At 36.8% G+C, this 13,891-nt stretch overlaps 1 protein-coding gene across 5 annotated transcripts in view; it reads left to right on the top strand.

Moving 5' to 3' along the window:
- The window catches only part of LOC143240344 (uncharacterized), a 96,559-nt gene that overhangs the window by 41,487 nt on the left and 41,181 nt on the right, over positions 1-13,891 (top strand). For 2 of the 5 annotated variants that reach the window (XM_076482614.1, XM_076482618.1), the window contains exons 2-3: positions 1,260-1,361; positions 2,505-6,921. In XM_076482614.1, coding sequence (XP_076338729.1) covers positions 1,330-1,361; positions 2,505-6,921 — 4,449 coding nt within the window. In that variant the 5' untranslated portion in view covers positions 1,260-1,329. Of the gene's footprint in view, positions 1-1,259; positions 1,362-1,786; positions 2,101-2,504; positions 6,922-13,891 lie in introns of those variants that run through there. The other 3 variants (XM_076482615.1, XM_076482616.1, XM_076482617.1) reach the window with 2 other exon arrangements.

Genomic DNA, 13,891 nt, shown 5'->3' on the forward strand with positions numbered 1-13,891 from the left:
TGCAACGTGAATATTGAAGTTCGAAACTTTTTCTGAATATTTTCACCTTCGACGTTGTTTGCTTTAAATATTTAGTAGGGTTCACTTAAGTGCACGCAATGGAATAATAGAAAATAAAATCAACAGAAACAACTGAAATATATATGATGTCCCCCAGTTCTTGCTAGGGACATTCAAAACATTTTTTCGCCTTTCCAGTGACAGATGGTACCTAGCTCTCAGCCAGTTGGGTAGGCCATAGGTAACACCCCACTTTTCTTTTTGAATTATGTTTCAGACAGATTTGTTTCCATAATTAGTTATCTGTTATAATATTAATTAGTTTTGTATGTTCTGAAAGTGCGCGTGCACCTTACCATCGAAATTTTCGTACACTTCATTTAAAGGTACGTATGTAAATATACTTTAGAAGACGTTTTGTATAACAGCGTATTAAAAGCATCAAAAAATTTAAAAACGTTAGGTCGTAGAATAACATTTATAGGTTTATTTACTGATAGCATTAAGTGCGGTAAAGTTTAGCCCTAACTAAACTAAGGCAAAACAAAACCTACACAAGTTAGTGCTAATTTATATAATGTAAAACGGCACCTGTACAATTATATATTCTGTAAAGACGTACACCGTTAAAACATCACAATATATAATTGTACAGGTGCCGGTCTACATTACGTAAATTAACACTGCAGTGTCAGTTATTTTATTTAATTAAAACAGGATATAATCCTAAAATCACTAATATACTGTGCATAAAACATAATAAATTAAAACTCATAATTTACAAACTTAGTTGATAACATGAGAGTTTGTTTGCCATGTGTTCAAGGTTTGTCAGCAAGAATAGGCAACATAATCAAAAATATATATAGAATGTTGTGTAACATTCTTACCGCATTGTAAACTAAGTTTTTCTCACGAGTATAAAAGAAGTGTATGGGGTTTATAAAGTTCGTTATGTCTGTGGTAGAGTTTACAATGGCCAAGCGTGCAGTAATTTAGGCTAAAGGAGCATAACAATGCAGTAGAAAAATATGAAGTAAATAGTGTTGACCGTAGAACAAGTGGCAGGCACACATCACGTTAGACTGAAGTAATGTCAAATCGATCAGTCGAGTAAAATTGAAATTTAAATTAAATATTAGAAAAACGGTAGAAATTGGAAAGAAACAAACGTATTATGCTGAACAAAAAGATTCAGGTATAGAATAAATGAAAGTGCAGGGCGTATGTTTTATAGATTCTGTATGTTTTAAATCTAGATGGCGACAAAGGAATGGAAGTTATTGTGTAATGTTGAAATTTCAACTTTGTTCCTGATGACGGTAGCGCATGAACACCGAACCATATAGAGCCTTTACAGGGTTTGTCCTTGTTTTTAATAAGCTGTTTATTGTGTAATTATCTTAACTTTACACTCCATTTAACTTATAATTTATCTTTATCAAATATAGGCCGTACTTAATAAAGCCTTAACTAATAATGATAGACCTAAGATGAGTGGACTTGCATATTTCGGTGTCTGCGATTAGAGTTGTTTTATTCTGGAAATCCTATATATTTCAAAAAGTACTGTTGCAAAATAGAACTAATCCGATCGTAAATATTTTGCGAATAACTGCTAGTTTTATAGGTATATTTAAAGTATGTTTTTTTTCCTTTAACCCGTTTTAATAATGTTTGTTGTTACTGTGTTCGCAGTCTGTTAGTTCGTATTCGTTCGTCTCAGAAAGCGGAAACGCTTGTTCTATCGTAAAGTGGACATGCGCAGTGATCTTTCTTGTGTTCACTCCCAGTTCAAGTTAAAACCGGTGAACGTTTAATTTGTCTGTGTTATTTACGTTAAAACATTTTATACTTTCGGCTTTGACAGGGGTTTAACAGCTTATTCTTTTAACAACGTTTGTGTATACAAGATGGAGTATCCGTCCCCTGACGGAAGTTATGTAAATTCATGATTAATGAAAGGTTTATTAAGGACCACTTAAAAAACGAAAAACTGAAAATTCGTTTCATCCCCGTATGGACCTAATGAACCTCCATACCAATTTTCTTGAAGAACCATCGACACCCTGCGAATAGTACATGGACAGATAACAGAGAGTACTATTTTATATATGTTTTTTTTTTATTATTTATATAGATGCATGCGGTAAAATCCTGGTCAAAATTGAATAGTTATTGCACTGTACTATTTTTTAACTTTTTTTTTAGGAAGATGGGTAAAAATGTGAGAGGCCACAATTTTAATATATTTCGTCATTATAGTCATCAGTATTTGGTAAAAATAGTACTACTTTCAAAAATGTAAGTTATGCTACCTCTATTGTATCTTTGAAAAGTTTCATATTTCTTGTGGCGTGTTTAGAAATGAGAGAATCGTGTGTCCGTAGGTCAAGGTTTATTGAGACACAGGATAGTTGTTAGGAGGAAAACGTTTCTTAATTTCAATCGATTTGTAGACTCATTTTCATAGCCACTTAATATACTTATTATTTTTCCCGCAGGCAAACCAGCTCCTTCAAGATGTACTATCAAAGTTTTGTCACTTCTGTCCATCCGTGTGACTCTCGGACAGCTACTTCAGTGGATGTACCCATGACAACCACTGGACGGGAACGAAATATTCCTCTCGACCTCTCTGTGAAGCAACCGTCTCGCTCCATGAAGCTAGCTGCGCTATGCACGTCGGGATTAAGTCGGACTAAAATTTCATCACCTGTCACTGACCCTTCTTCTATTCACTTAAACTTCCGGCCTCACGGAGAAGGATACACAGGTAACAGCGCAGTTAACGTTATGCCCACATCTACGTTATTGTGTTCTAGAAAAGGTCCTCTATCCCCAGACTTGGGTGGACGTCCCTCAAGTGGGAAAGTCAGTTTTCTAGAAAATGGAGAGCCACGTTCAGCAGCAAGTGTCCCACCCTATGTAGGTCCATACACACACCTTCCTGTACATAGATCGACCCCAACAGACGCTTGTCTGGTTACTAATGCTCCATACAGGCAAGCTCCATACCACGTTATAAATGCATCTCCGACGATTAGCACTCGGGGCTACGACGTCAGAGAACATTTTGTAGCTACCAGATACGATGGAGACTCGCACAATGGGACCGTTCCATCTTTTACTGGATCATCTCAACGTTTTCCGTATATTAAGAGTTCACACACTTCACGGTCACTACCTGCTATCGGAACGAACCAGAGTCAAAACCATCTCGCTTGTCGAACTTCGTCCTCAGACACGAGAAGTCACAATTCCTGGAACGGTTTGATCAAGGAAAGGAATTGCAATTCCGTAGAGAGCCACGCTGTTGGACTCTCCGTGAAGTCGTATTATTCCAGTTTAGGAGGACTAGCTAGGCTAGAAGATGACATGCGATCACAGTTCAGTCTGGTCCAGTCGTCCCAAGAAATGTGTAAAGGACAACGAAGTATGCAAAACGGAAACGTTGGAGATAAGCTTCCACCAGCTTTGCCTGCAAGGACTTGCTTCAGAAATAGTAAAAACACTGTGAATGAAGTTATAGTTATCGATGACGAACCCGAACCTATACATGTTAGTCAAGAAAGCAAAGTAAACGTTGAACCCACGGTTACACAGCTGTATGCTGTAACCACCGATCATTGTGATATATCAATCAAACGCCATTGCAGCACTGAAGATAATGAAGCCAGTATCAGAGGCCCCAAAATGCCACGTCTAGTAGCATTCTGTGGGAATAAATCTTCTGAGAATGACAGTCAAGCGAATGTTATACTATATCCTGATCCCCCCGCTCTTACAGCGGCTGTGGTAACCATAGCAGCCACAAAGCAAACAGGAATGCTAAATAACACTAGTTGCCCTTCGCTGAAAGTGACAGTTGCCCATAATATGGAGAAAAAATGTGAAACAAATTATTATTTGACCAGAGATCCGAAATATTTATATTTGTCCAAGAACTTGCAAAAGGGACAGGGAGAACTCGACGTTAAAGTAAATAATATACCCCAAGAAGAGGCATGTCGTAGTATAAAGTTGGCTGCCTTTTCTAATTCATTGAACGACAGCGTTCATCATACGTCTCGAGAAATAAACCATACTCAAGAATTTGATAAAAATGAGTCAACTCTATCGCTTATTGGAGTCGGTTCATCACCAGATAATGCATTACTTTGCAAAACCGAAAATTTACAACCTAAATCAAACAAAATGTTTAGTCACATCACGGACGCAGAGGGTAAAAAGAATAGCTTGTTGGATGAACATTCACTCCAAGTTTCATCTGTAGACGCAGAGGGTAAAAAGAATAGCTTGTTGGATGAACATTCACTCCAAGTTTCATCTGTAGAACGTAACAATTTGTCTTTTGTTACTACATCTCAGTCAATGTTTGGAGTTGGGAGTTCCAGTTCTCTGCTTTTACCTTCTGAAACTCACGATTTATATCGGCAAAATGTGTATGCTGAGAAAAATGATAAATCGTTGGTGTTTGGTGCCTCCTCTTACACACAAGTAAATACTAGCAGTGGAACCCTAGTGCCCGATTCAGCACAAAATCTGTATAGATCAACTAGAATATCAAACCCACCTATGTTCAACAGTGTGTCTGGTCAGGTCACACACATAGACACCTCAGATGTAAGTTTACAAAACGAGATTTTAACGAATCAGAAAACAGATGCTGTATCTTGTATCGAACAAGACAATACGTCATTATTACGCCCCTTATCTCGCCAGCCTTTAAATATTGATAAAAATAGCGCACCTTTATTGAAAACTGTTCATTATCAGCTTCCTGGCATTGAAGCAAATAGCAGATCTTTGATAAGCCCCGTCCATCCTCAAGCTATATATACTGAAGCAAATAAAACTTTTTTAAAACGTTTACCTCAGCAGGTCTCATTTACCGAAAAAAATAATGGACCTTCATTAGGTTCTGTCCACCATCAGGTCCTTCGTGTTGAAGAAAGCAGTGGATCCTTGTTAAGCTGTGCACAACAACGCGTTTCTCAATCTCAAATAAACTGTGGTTCATTATTAGGCCCTGTCTATCATCAGGTTTCCCATATCAAAACAACTAGTGGACCCTTGCCAAACCCTAAACATCATCAGGTGCTTCAGAGTGAAGTCAGCAATAGATCTTTGCCTAGCCTTGCTTATGATAAAGTTCCTTATCGTGAAGATAATGTTAGCAATGCGCCTTTAAGCTCTTTATCTCACCAAAACTTGCGTGCCAGTACAAACAGTGAGGCGTTATTACAACCATCATTTTTTCAAGTGCAAAGCACCGACGTAAATATCATACCTGTGTCAAACCTAACATCACGTCATGTAACTCAAATACAAGCCAATAATGTATCTGTATCGAATACAGCTTCTCCAGTCTCAAATATGAAGGCTGCCAGCATGGCTATATTAAACAGAGAACCTGATCGGAACCCAGGCCGTACCGCCAATAACACAAGTTATGGAAGCCCAAATGTTGATGTAAATAGAACAGTATCATCTACCAACACATCTTATGCATTTTCTCATGCAGAGGATGGCAAAAGAGGTTCGACAAATAACTTCTGTCATCAGGTACCATGCAGTGAAACTAGTGGTATTCACATGTTGAATAATAAATCTCACCAAGGCCTGCCATTGTTTAATACGTCTTATCTTACCACGCCCACTAAGGCAAACAGATTATCCTTATTGAACACTATTTCAGATCCAATTATCTTTACAGAGACGACCAACAATGCAACTATTTTAAACAATAAATCTCATAAAATATTAGGTTCTCAGGTCAACAGACCACCTGCGTCAAACAATATGTCTTACGTAAATCCGGTTGCTGACGTAAACAAATCGCCACATACATCTCGTCGGTCTCCTGCAAATGAGATAAACAAATCACATTTTTCGAATACCATAGGTTCTGAGATTGATGTAAAGATTTCGCCAGATAAAACTTTTTACCAAGTTTCCAGTGCTGAGGTCAATAGGAAGAAGATGGAAAATGGTTCATCTAGCCACATACCAGATAACCAGAAAATTTCATTACCACAGCCAGTAGTTCATCAGACAGCCTTGCATACACAAACCAATAGTGCCTCAGAAGTGAACAATATTTTTCTCAATCGAGTCTCATCCAACGAGAATACCAGCAAATCCACTCGTTATCAGATTCTAAATGCTACTCTCAGTGGTATACCCGTTTGGAAATTCGCCGAAGGTCTGAAACCTGAGAAAACCGAAGTACACGGTAAAATGATATATCGCAAAAACTTTCCCGAATTTACAAATTACAATAAAGTTCGTAGTCCACAAACAATGTGTACAGTTGCATCAGGAAACATAGAATCGCGTATAGTTAAAGCACCTTCCTCTCCAGGACTGAAGGAAGTTTTGCTTCAAGCTAGTAAAAACAGTCCAGATATGATTGACAATCTAACTGCCACGTCTAAAACGCCTATTTTGATTCAATCTACAGCCGGAGCTACTGTTGAAACCAAAAGTTGTTTGTTAAATAATTCGATCCAACCTTCCAATAGTTCATCCTTAAGCAGTTTGGAAAGACAGACGAACAAAATATTTAGGACCACTGAAGGAAGCAGTTTATCAGTAGAGGCGACAGTTGGTGGTCACCTAAATCTAGAAACTACGACAACCACCAGCTCGTTAGTATCGAATAACAATAGAATAAAAACTACCAATACTAAAAGCTTGTTGAAAAACACTGTCCTTCATAAACTATTGTCGTGTCCGCCGTCAGGGTCCCCTTCCCCAAATAACAACAAAAACACGAGCACAACAGACTTGAAAAAAACTGTTAAACCCACAACCAAGACAAATGACAGAAAATGGGTTGGAGTCCAGTGGAAACCAGGAAACAGTGGTCGAGAAGAAAGTAAACAAACCATCGAAAGATGCCTGAATGGCTTGAAGGTAAGTTGCCGTGTTTTATATTCTTGACCAAAACAAAATTATGTAACATCAAGAAACTCAGTTAACGATACTGATTAGACTAAGGAAAGTGATAAACCATAAATTTTGTAATTATTTGAAACTTTTATTAATCAACTTTCTCGTGTGTGTTGCAGCTCATTACTAATAATAGAAGATTCCCCTTGCTCGTATGGATAACGTGAAACCGTTATATAGAGTTTTACTTGTGAACCGTTGAGTTAGTGGTTCGATTTGTTGATTTAATATTCTTAGGCTATAAATGGCACCTGACGTTTTTTGAAAGACAGGTACAGATAAATGAACAAAAATACTAAGCTGGTTCGATTTTACTATTTCCAAGCACTAAAAAATTAAATTTTTATAAATTAGAAAGAACTTGTTTATTATTTCGGTGAAACATTCTTACAGGAATCCAAAACAGTTTATTTTTCTAATCTAAAAGGGCCCGACATGGCTAGGTGGTTAGGTCGTTCGACTAGTAACTTGTGTGTCACGAGTTTGAATTCCCGTCACAACAAAAACGCTCGGCCTTTCAACTGTGGGAGCGTTATAATATGACGGTCAGTTCCACTATTCGTTAAAAGAGTAGCTCAAGAGTTGGCGGTGAGTGATGGTTATTAACTGCCTTTCCTCTAATCTTGCACTGTTTGATTAGGGACGGCTGGCGCAGATAGCCCTGGTGTGGTTTTGCGCAAAATTCAAAACAAACAAACGTAATATAATTTTTTTTTCTTCCTCTTTACATATTCTTAAACTGTAACAGGTTTCTCATAGAACCCTATGTTTTAAAGTTTATACTTATAATTCAGTACGAAAAAGTTAAATTTTTTGCAAGTTAAAATATTAAACCTTTTTCGTTTTTGTTAGTAGGCCTGGTGGTTAGGGCACTCGACCTGAACTTTGCCATTCGTGGGTTCGAATTTTATCATCGAATTGTGCTTTCAACCGTGGAGATGTTACAACGTGTTTGGTTACTTTCATTATTCGTTTGTAAATAGTAGCCTAAGAGCTGGCGGTGGGTGGTGTTGACTAGCTACGTTCCCTCTGGTTTGTCACTTCTGAATAGATATTCCTACAGTAGTTTTCCCAAAATTCAATAAATAAAAAAAAAATTATCTTTCAACTGCGAAAAACAAAAGTTTAAAATATGTACACTGGACACAGTATTAGTTTTTGATATTTTTCTCTCTCTGTCGTGATTGGCTCAGCAGATGCAAATATTTTGGTATAGTTCACAAAATCGAATAATTTTATTTTGTATTTGCACACTGAGATTTTGACACTGCACGCGGGATCGCAGCTGTTACCGTATTTTAAACTCTGGAGTTCTCAAGTACGGTTGTGTCTATCAAAGTAACATTCGATCTTTATTTTTGCACAATGTAATTTTTGATAAATTGTTTCTGTAAGAGAAGTTGTATTGATCCAGTAGAAGCAGGCCACGCATACATACTACACATCGGAAATCAATTTTTCGTTTTGTCTTCTGCATGGATACACAGCGCCCTCGCATTCGCGCAATTTAAGGTTTTCGCCGTTCCTGATTCATCTAGATTTAAAAGAAGACCGTATACACAGTGATTGCATTTTACATCATAAAACTAATGTACTTGTTTTTCGTTTTTCCAATCAGTTTAATAATTTTTTAATAAACTTACGTACCTATGCATATGAGAAACCTAACAGTTAAATTTAACCTAACACTGGAGTGTCTGTGATGTGAACGTTAGTTTCAAATGTGTGCTTTTGTTGCGAACTCTTGAGTTAATATATGTGTGACATGAACGTTAAGATAGAGCGCGCGCGTTTGTGTCTGGTGTAAACGTTAAGCTCACGTGTTTGTATGTGTGTATGTCAGTTGTGAATGCAGGGTTGAACGTATGCCTTCCATGAACTTTGGGTTCAAATGTGTAATGTAAGTATGTGTTTTGAGCAAACATAGGATTATCATTTGCGTGATGCGAACGTAAGGTTCACATATGTTTGCGTCTGATGTGAACGCGAGGTTTAAGTGTATTTTTGATGTAAATTTGGGTTCACGTATCCATCTGATGTTTGTTGAGATAACGTGTTTTCTTAGTCTGGTGCTTTTGAAGAACAGAAGTGACCTGTACTTCTTACTGGTAGAATTTAAAACAACCTGGAATCGAGTGTCAGTAATGGCCAGCGTCTTTCTGTTCATAACGTTTGAATAAAAATGTTAGTGGAACACCATCTCGAATTTTTTAAAGTGTGATGTACGGCTTTATAGAGGTAGAATAATAGGAAATGTATTACGTTTTTATTCTTGTCTTATAATACCGTACAGGTATGTTGAGTTTAAAATAAAATAGGGTGAAACAACTTATGGAGTTATAGTAGAAATTAACGTATACCAAGCGATGTGATGAAAGTTAATTTACGTTAGTGTAGTTACAAGTTGACTATGACGTGTTTGTTTTGTTTGTACTATAGTTATTAGTTTAGAAAATTATGGTTTAAATGACGTTTACCTAAATGCATTCGTTCCTGATGTACGCACTATGTTCGGTGACCTTTTATAACCAAACAGAGGAAACGAGTTTTTTTGGCTCTTTTGGTTTTTTACTCACAGGGAAAATCCCCTTTTTGAGTTGCATAAGACTGACCTTTAACTAGGATAACTTGCACAACTATCGTTGACAATCTTATGTACTGCATGACTTGTAGTACTGAACCAGATGAAATGATGCTACAGTCATACAGTGATTACTTAAGACAAAGATTTACGCATAGTTCATTTAAATATGCATCATTTTGAAAGTTTAAACAGAAAGGTTAAAGACGTATTAAACTTCTCTTACCAAGTAGAACCAATTATTTTGTTATTTTGTGTTAGTGTTTGCGCAGTACTCCTGAACTACTTTAGATAAATGTTAAAACGTAAACATGGCGATTATTGTGTCCACGCATATTATAAAATCTGTATGATTAAGTTATCCAGATTCGTCCTTCCTTCAGGAAAATAAAAAAATCGTCAGAAATAAAACTGTTCAATCACAAATAAAGTTAATTTTATACGTTTCGTGTGAGACATGAAACGGCCAAAAATGAAGACAGTTTTTAATTTTAAATATTCCTATAAAATGTAAATCTGTACTTTAAAAGGACACGGAAGTTTGTCCTACTAGGAGAATTACGGCATTGTATAAAATATAAGCCTGGCATGGCTAGGTGGTTAAAGCACTCGACTCGTAATCCGAGGGTCGCGGGTTCGAATCCCCGACACACCAAACATATTCGCCCTTTCAGTCGTGGGGGCGTTATAAAGTGACGATCAATCCCATTATTTGTTGGTAAAAGAGTAGCCCAAGAGTTGGCCGTGGGTGGTGATGATTAGCTGCCTTCCCTCTAGTCTTACACTGCTAAATTAGGGACGACTAGTGCACATAGCCCTCATGTGGCTTTGCCCGAAATTCAAAACAAACTAAACCAATCGTATATAATATACAACTATTTGTGATATCTATCCGAGTGTTCGCCTGTCCCACGTTTCAGGTGGCTACGCGCTACGTTTGAAAAGCTGTGGACGCAGACAAAGCTCAACATTCACTTTTGAGATAATTGGAGAGTAGGTACGAATAATGTTGATGACAAATTATATTTTGTCAGCAGGATCTTCTACATTAAATTGTTAGGAATTAGACACACCCCAAATTGAACCGAAAGCGCACCCTGGCTAATTAATAATTAATGGTTTCTGTTAAATTCTTAGCAATATTATAAGTGTAGCTACTAGTTTGACCAACAATTTTGATTTTATTTCTATAAGTCGTTCACTGAATCCTTTTTTGGCTACGCTATTTTTTACACTTAAAGTGTTTTCTATCAGATATCATGACTTTTAATCAATACACACCAACAAACCACATTAAATATGAAAGTGACGCTCGATAGTAACCAACATTATCCTTAGGATCACAACAGATCTTTGTAGAATCAACAGAATTTTAAAAAAATATATATACGATGGTAGTTTTCTCTCTAAAACAGCATTAATAGTTTCGTTTATAGTAACGCCACGGTATTTAGATTAACAGTTTCTTGTCATTACCCGCAAGTAATCGATTCAGTCGCATCCAAGAATATCTATTTACGCTAATTGCTTAATCTAATATCACGTGACGCTAAACGTTTTTTAATCATGATTACTTCATAAAATTTAGTAAATATATGCTGAAAAGTTGGCAATCAATAACCGCCCACCCGTACGATTCTTTTGAAAACATGAGTTAGAAACCGATAATCAAGTATGCTTGGCCTAACAGATACTTGTGTATCTTGTTTTTGAATTTGAATTTCGCACAAAACTACTCAAGGGCTATCTACGCTAGCCGTCCCTAATTTAGTAGTGTAAGACTAGAGGGAAGGCAGCTAGTCATCACCACCCACCGCCAACTCTTGGGCTACTCTTTTACCAACGAATAGTGGGATTGATCGTCACATTATAACGCCCCCACGGCTGAAAGGGCGAGCATGTTTGGCGACCCTCAGATTACGAGTCGCACGCCTTAACACGCTTGGCCATGCCGGGCACTTGTGTATCTGCACGTTATTTTAGCTTATTGCTATGCTGCTTTAAATCAGCCGTCTTCAATTCACGTGACAAAAGAAACTTAAAAACTGTCCACTTTTACTATTAGGTGAAGCTGTAGTAAAAATGTTAGGCTAATAGCTCAAGTGATATACGCCAAAATTTTCGTTAAATTTAAGCGGTTTTTGTTGACAAACTTTGCACACGTAACTTATAATTACATCAAATGAGACCCCCTAATTGTAGGTTGGATAAATCTGTCAGCGTACCAAATTTGGAAAATAAAAATTGTGTTTTTCTATCAAATAATGTTCCTGTACGTTTGGTGTGAAGAAAACACGGAAGGAAATAATAATTGGAGATGTTGTATCTCGGGTATTTCTTGATAAATTTCCTTAAAATTTGGCATATGAAATAAGAACCCAGTAGGGCCCATCCACGTGATATTGTGTGATAGTATGGATTACCACATTCCGAGCTACAGAATGTGGAAAATCGCTAAACCGTCACTCCTCTTACTAATGCACAGTCAGTTCTTCAGTTTTTTGGTTTTTTTTTTTCATTTCTCAATTAATCGAGCAGTTGTAGTGATGTGTTCGTTGAGTTTTCCAGCTCTGTGGTGCAAGCAGTTGGTTTTCTCCTTTTTTTTTTCTGGATAAAATTCTTACTGCGCATGCTTTTGTGGCATACCGACTGCAGAATTATAACACGATTTCGATGTCGACGATTAGAAGTTTTTTTATGTTATTCTAGTAATCCTTCATTTAAAGAAGCATTGTTGTGATAAAAGACAGTAATCTGAGCACAAATGTTTTGCGGGTCTGTCCTAGTCCATTATAATAATACTTGTATTTCGTCATGTGCGAGAACCTTACTATCTAAATACGCATGCGCGACACGTCATTTCTGTAATAGAAGCATGAATAAACCCATTATTATGTAGATTTATCAATCGTATTTGTTCTTCTCATATAATTATTTTATCATAATCATCAATAATAATAGTCATGATGTATAAAAAAATTCATAAAAATACCAAATAATTAATAAGTTTAAAAGTGAACAAAATATTTTCTATTCAATTTATCTGTAACGACCGAGGTACTTATTTTTTATATCGTTATTGAAATGACAAATTTGAGAGAAAGAAAGTGAATCTCAGTCCGTCCTTCGATTTCCTCTTTTCAGTGAGATAGGCTAGTTTCGAGGAGTTCCATCTTTCATCAGTAATCATGTACAGTGTAACAAACCGAGAACCATACTGGTTCTCTCGTAGGGTGACCTGTAAATTATGGTGTTTTAATTCTCCTTTTACTCACCACTGTAAACCCATATTTATTAACTTGGTGAAAAGTATTGATTTCATTTCGATTAATCAGTGGGCCAGATGTTTAGGATTCTGGATTTATTTCTTGTCATCGCCAAAATTATAAACGAAGGAGAAAAGAAAAAAACTCGTAAAGCACAATTCAGACAACATGCACGTGTGTAACGTCGAATATTGTTTCAGGAAAAAGTACAAAGGCCTTACATGTAAGAAGGTCATAAAGAAATGAAGGTTTAGTGGCATCGCCAAGGATCTGGGCCTAAACACAAGGTTGCGTTCATGAGAGAAGACAGCTAGTCAACACCACTTACCGGTAACTCGTGGGATGCGTTTTTTACCAACAAATAGTTGGATTGATCATCACTATATAACGTCTCCATGACTGAAAGAGCAATCATGTTCAGTGTGACAGGGATTCGAACCCGCATGTTGTGAGTTGAGAGTCCTAATCACAAGTCCATTCTAGGCCTTAACACGTTAGAAAATGACTATTAGTGGGAGAAAAAAATGCACATTTTATAGGTGTGAGGAGATCTTTGTTAACTGACAATTTGTCAGAAATTGTTTTTACGTAGCATTTTAGACTTTAAATAGTGGTGTATTTTTTTGTTCTTGCAAAGCTTGTCCTATGTTTAAATTATGTAAAGATTCTTCTAACGTGATTTGATACTCACGTGATATTGTTCAGAAACTTGTATACTAGGCTGTCGCGTATGTCTATGGATTTACAACGCTAAAATCAGGGGTTCGATTCCCCTCGGTGGACTCCGCAGATAGCCCGATGTGGCTTTGCTACAAGAAAACACAAACACAAGCTATCGCGTGTTTGTAGTCTGCATTACCTTAAGCCTATCGTTTATCATAGTTAAAATGTCTATTCATTTTTTTTCTCGAAGCTAGCATTACAGATTTCTTGACATAGATAACCAGAAGATGAATGTATGGTTATATTTACAATAGTTTTTTTAGAATAAAAAGTAACGGATTGTTGTGTGTTTTTGAATATTAGTATCTGTGTTGTGTTGTTAATCATGACAGCGTGAAGTTTCTGTATTAATAATTACTACTAT

The sequence above is a fragment of the Tachypleus tridentatus genome, chromosome 13 (genome assembly GCF_004210375.1).
Source record: "Tachypleus tridentatus isolate NWPU-2018 chromosome 13, ASM421037v1, whole genome shotgun sequence".
NCBI lineage: Eukaryota > Metazoa > Arthropoda > Merostomata > Xiphosura > Limulidae > Tachypleus > Tachypleus tridentatus.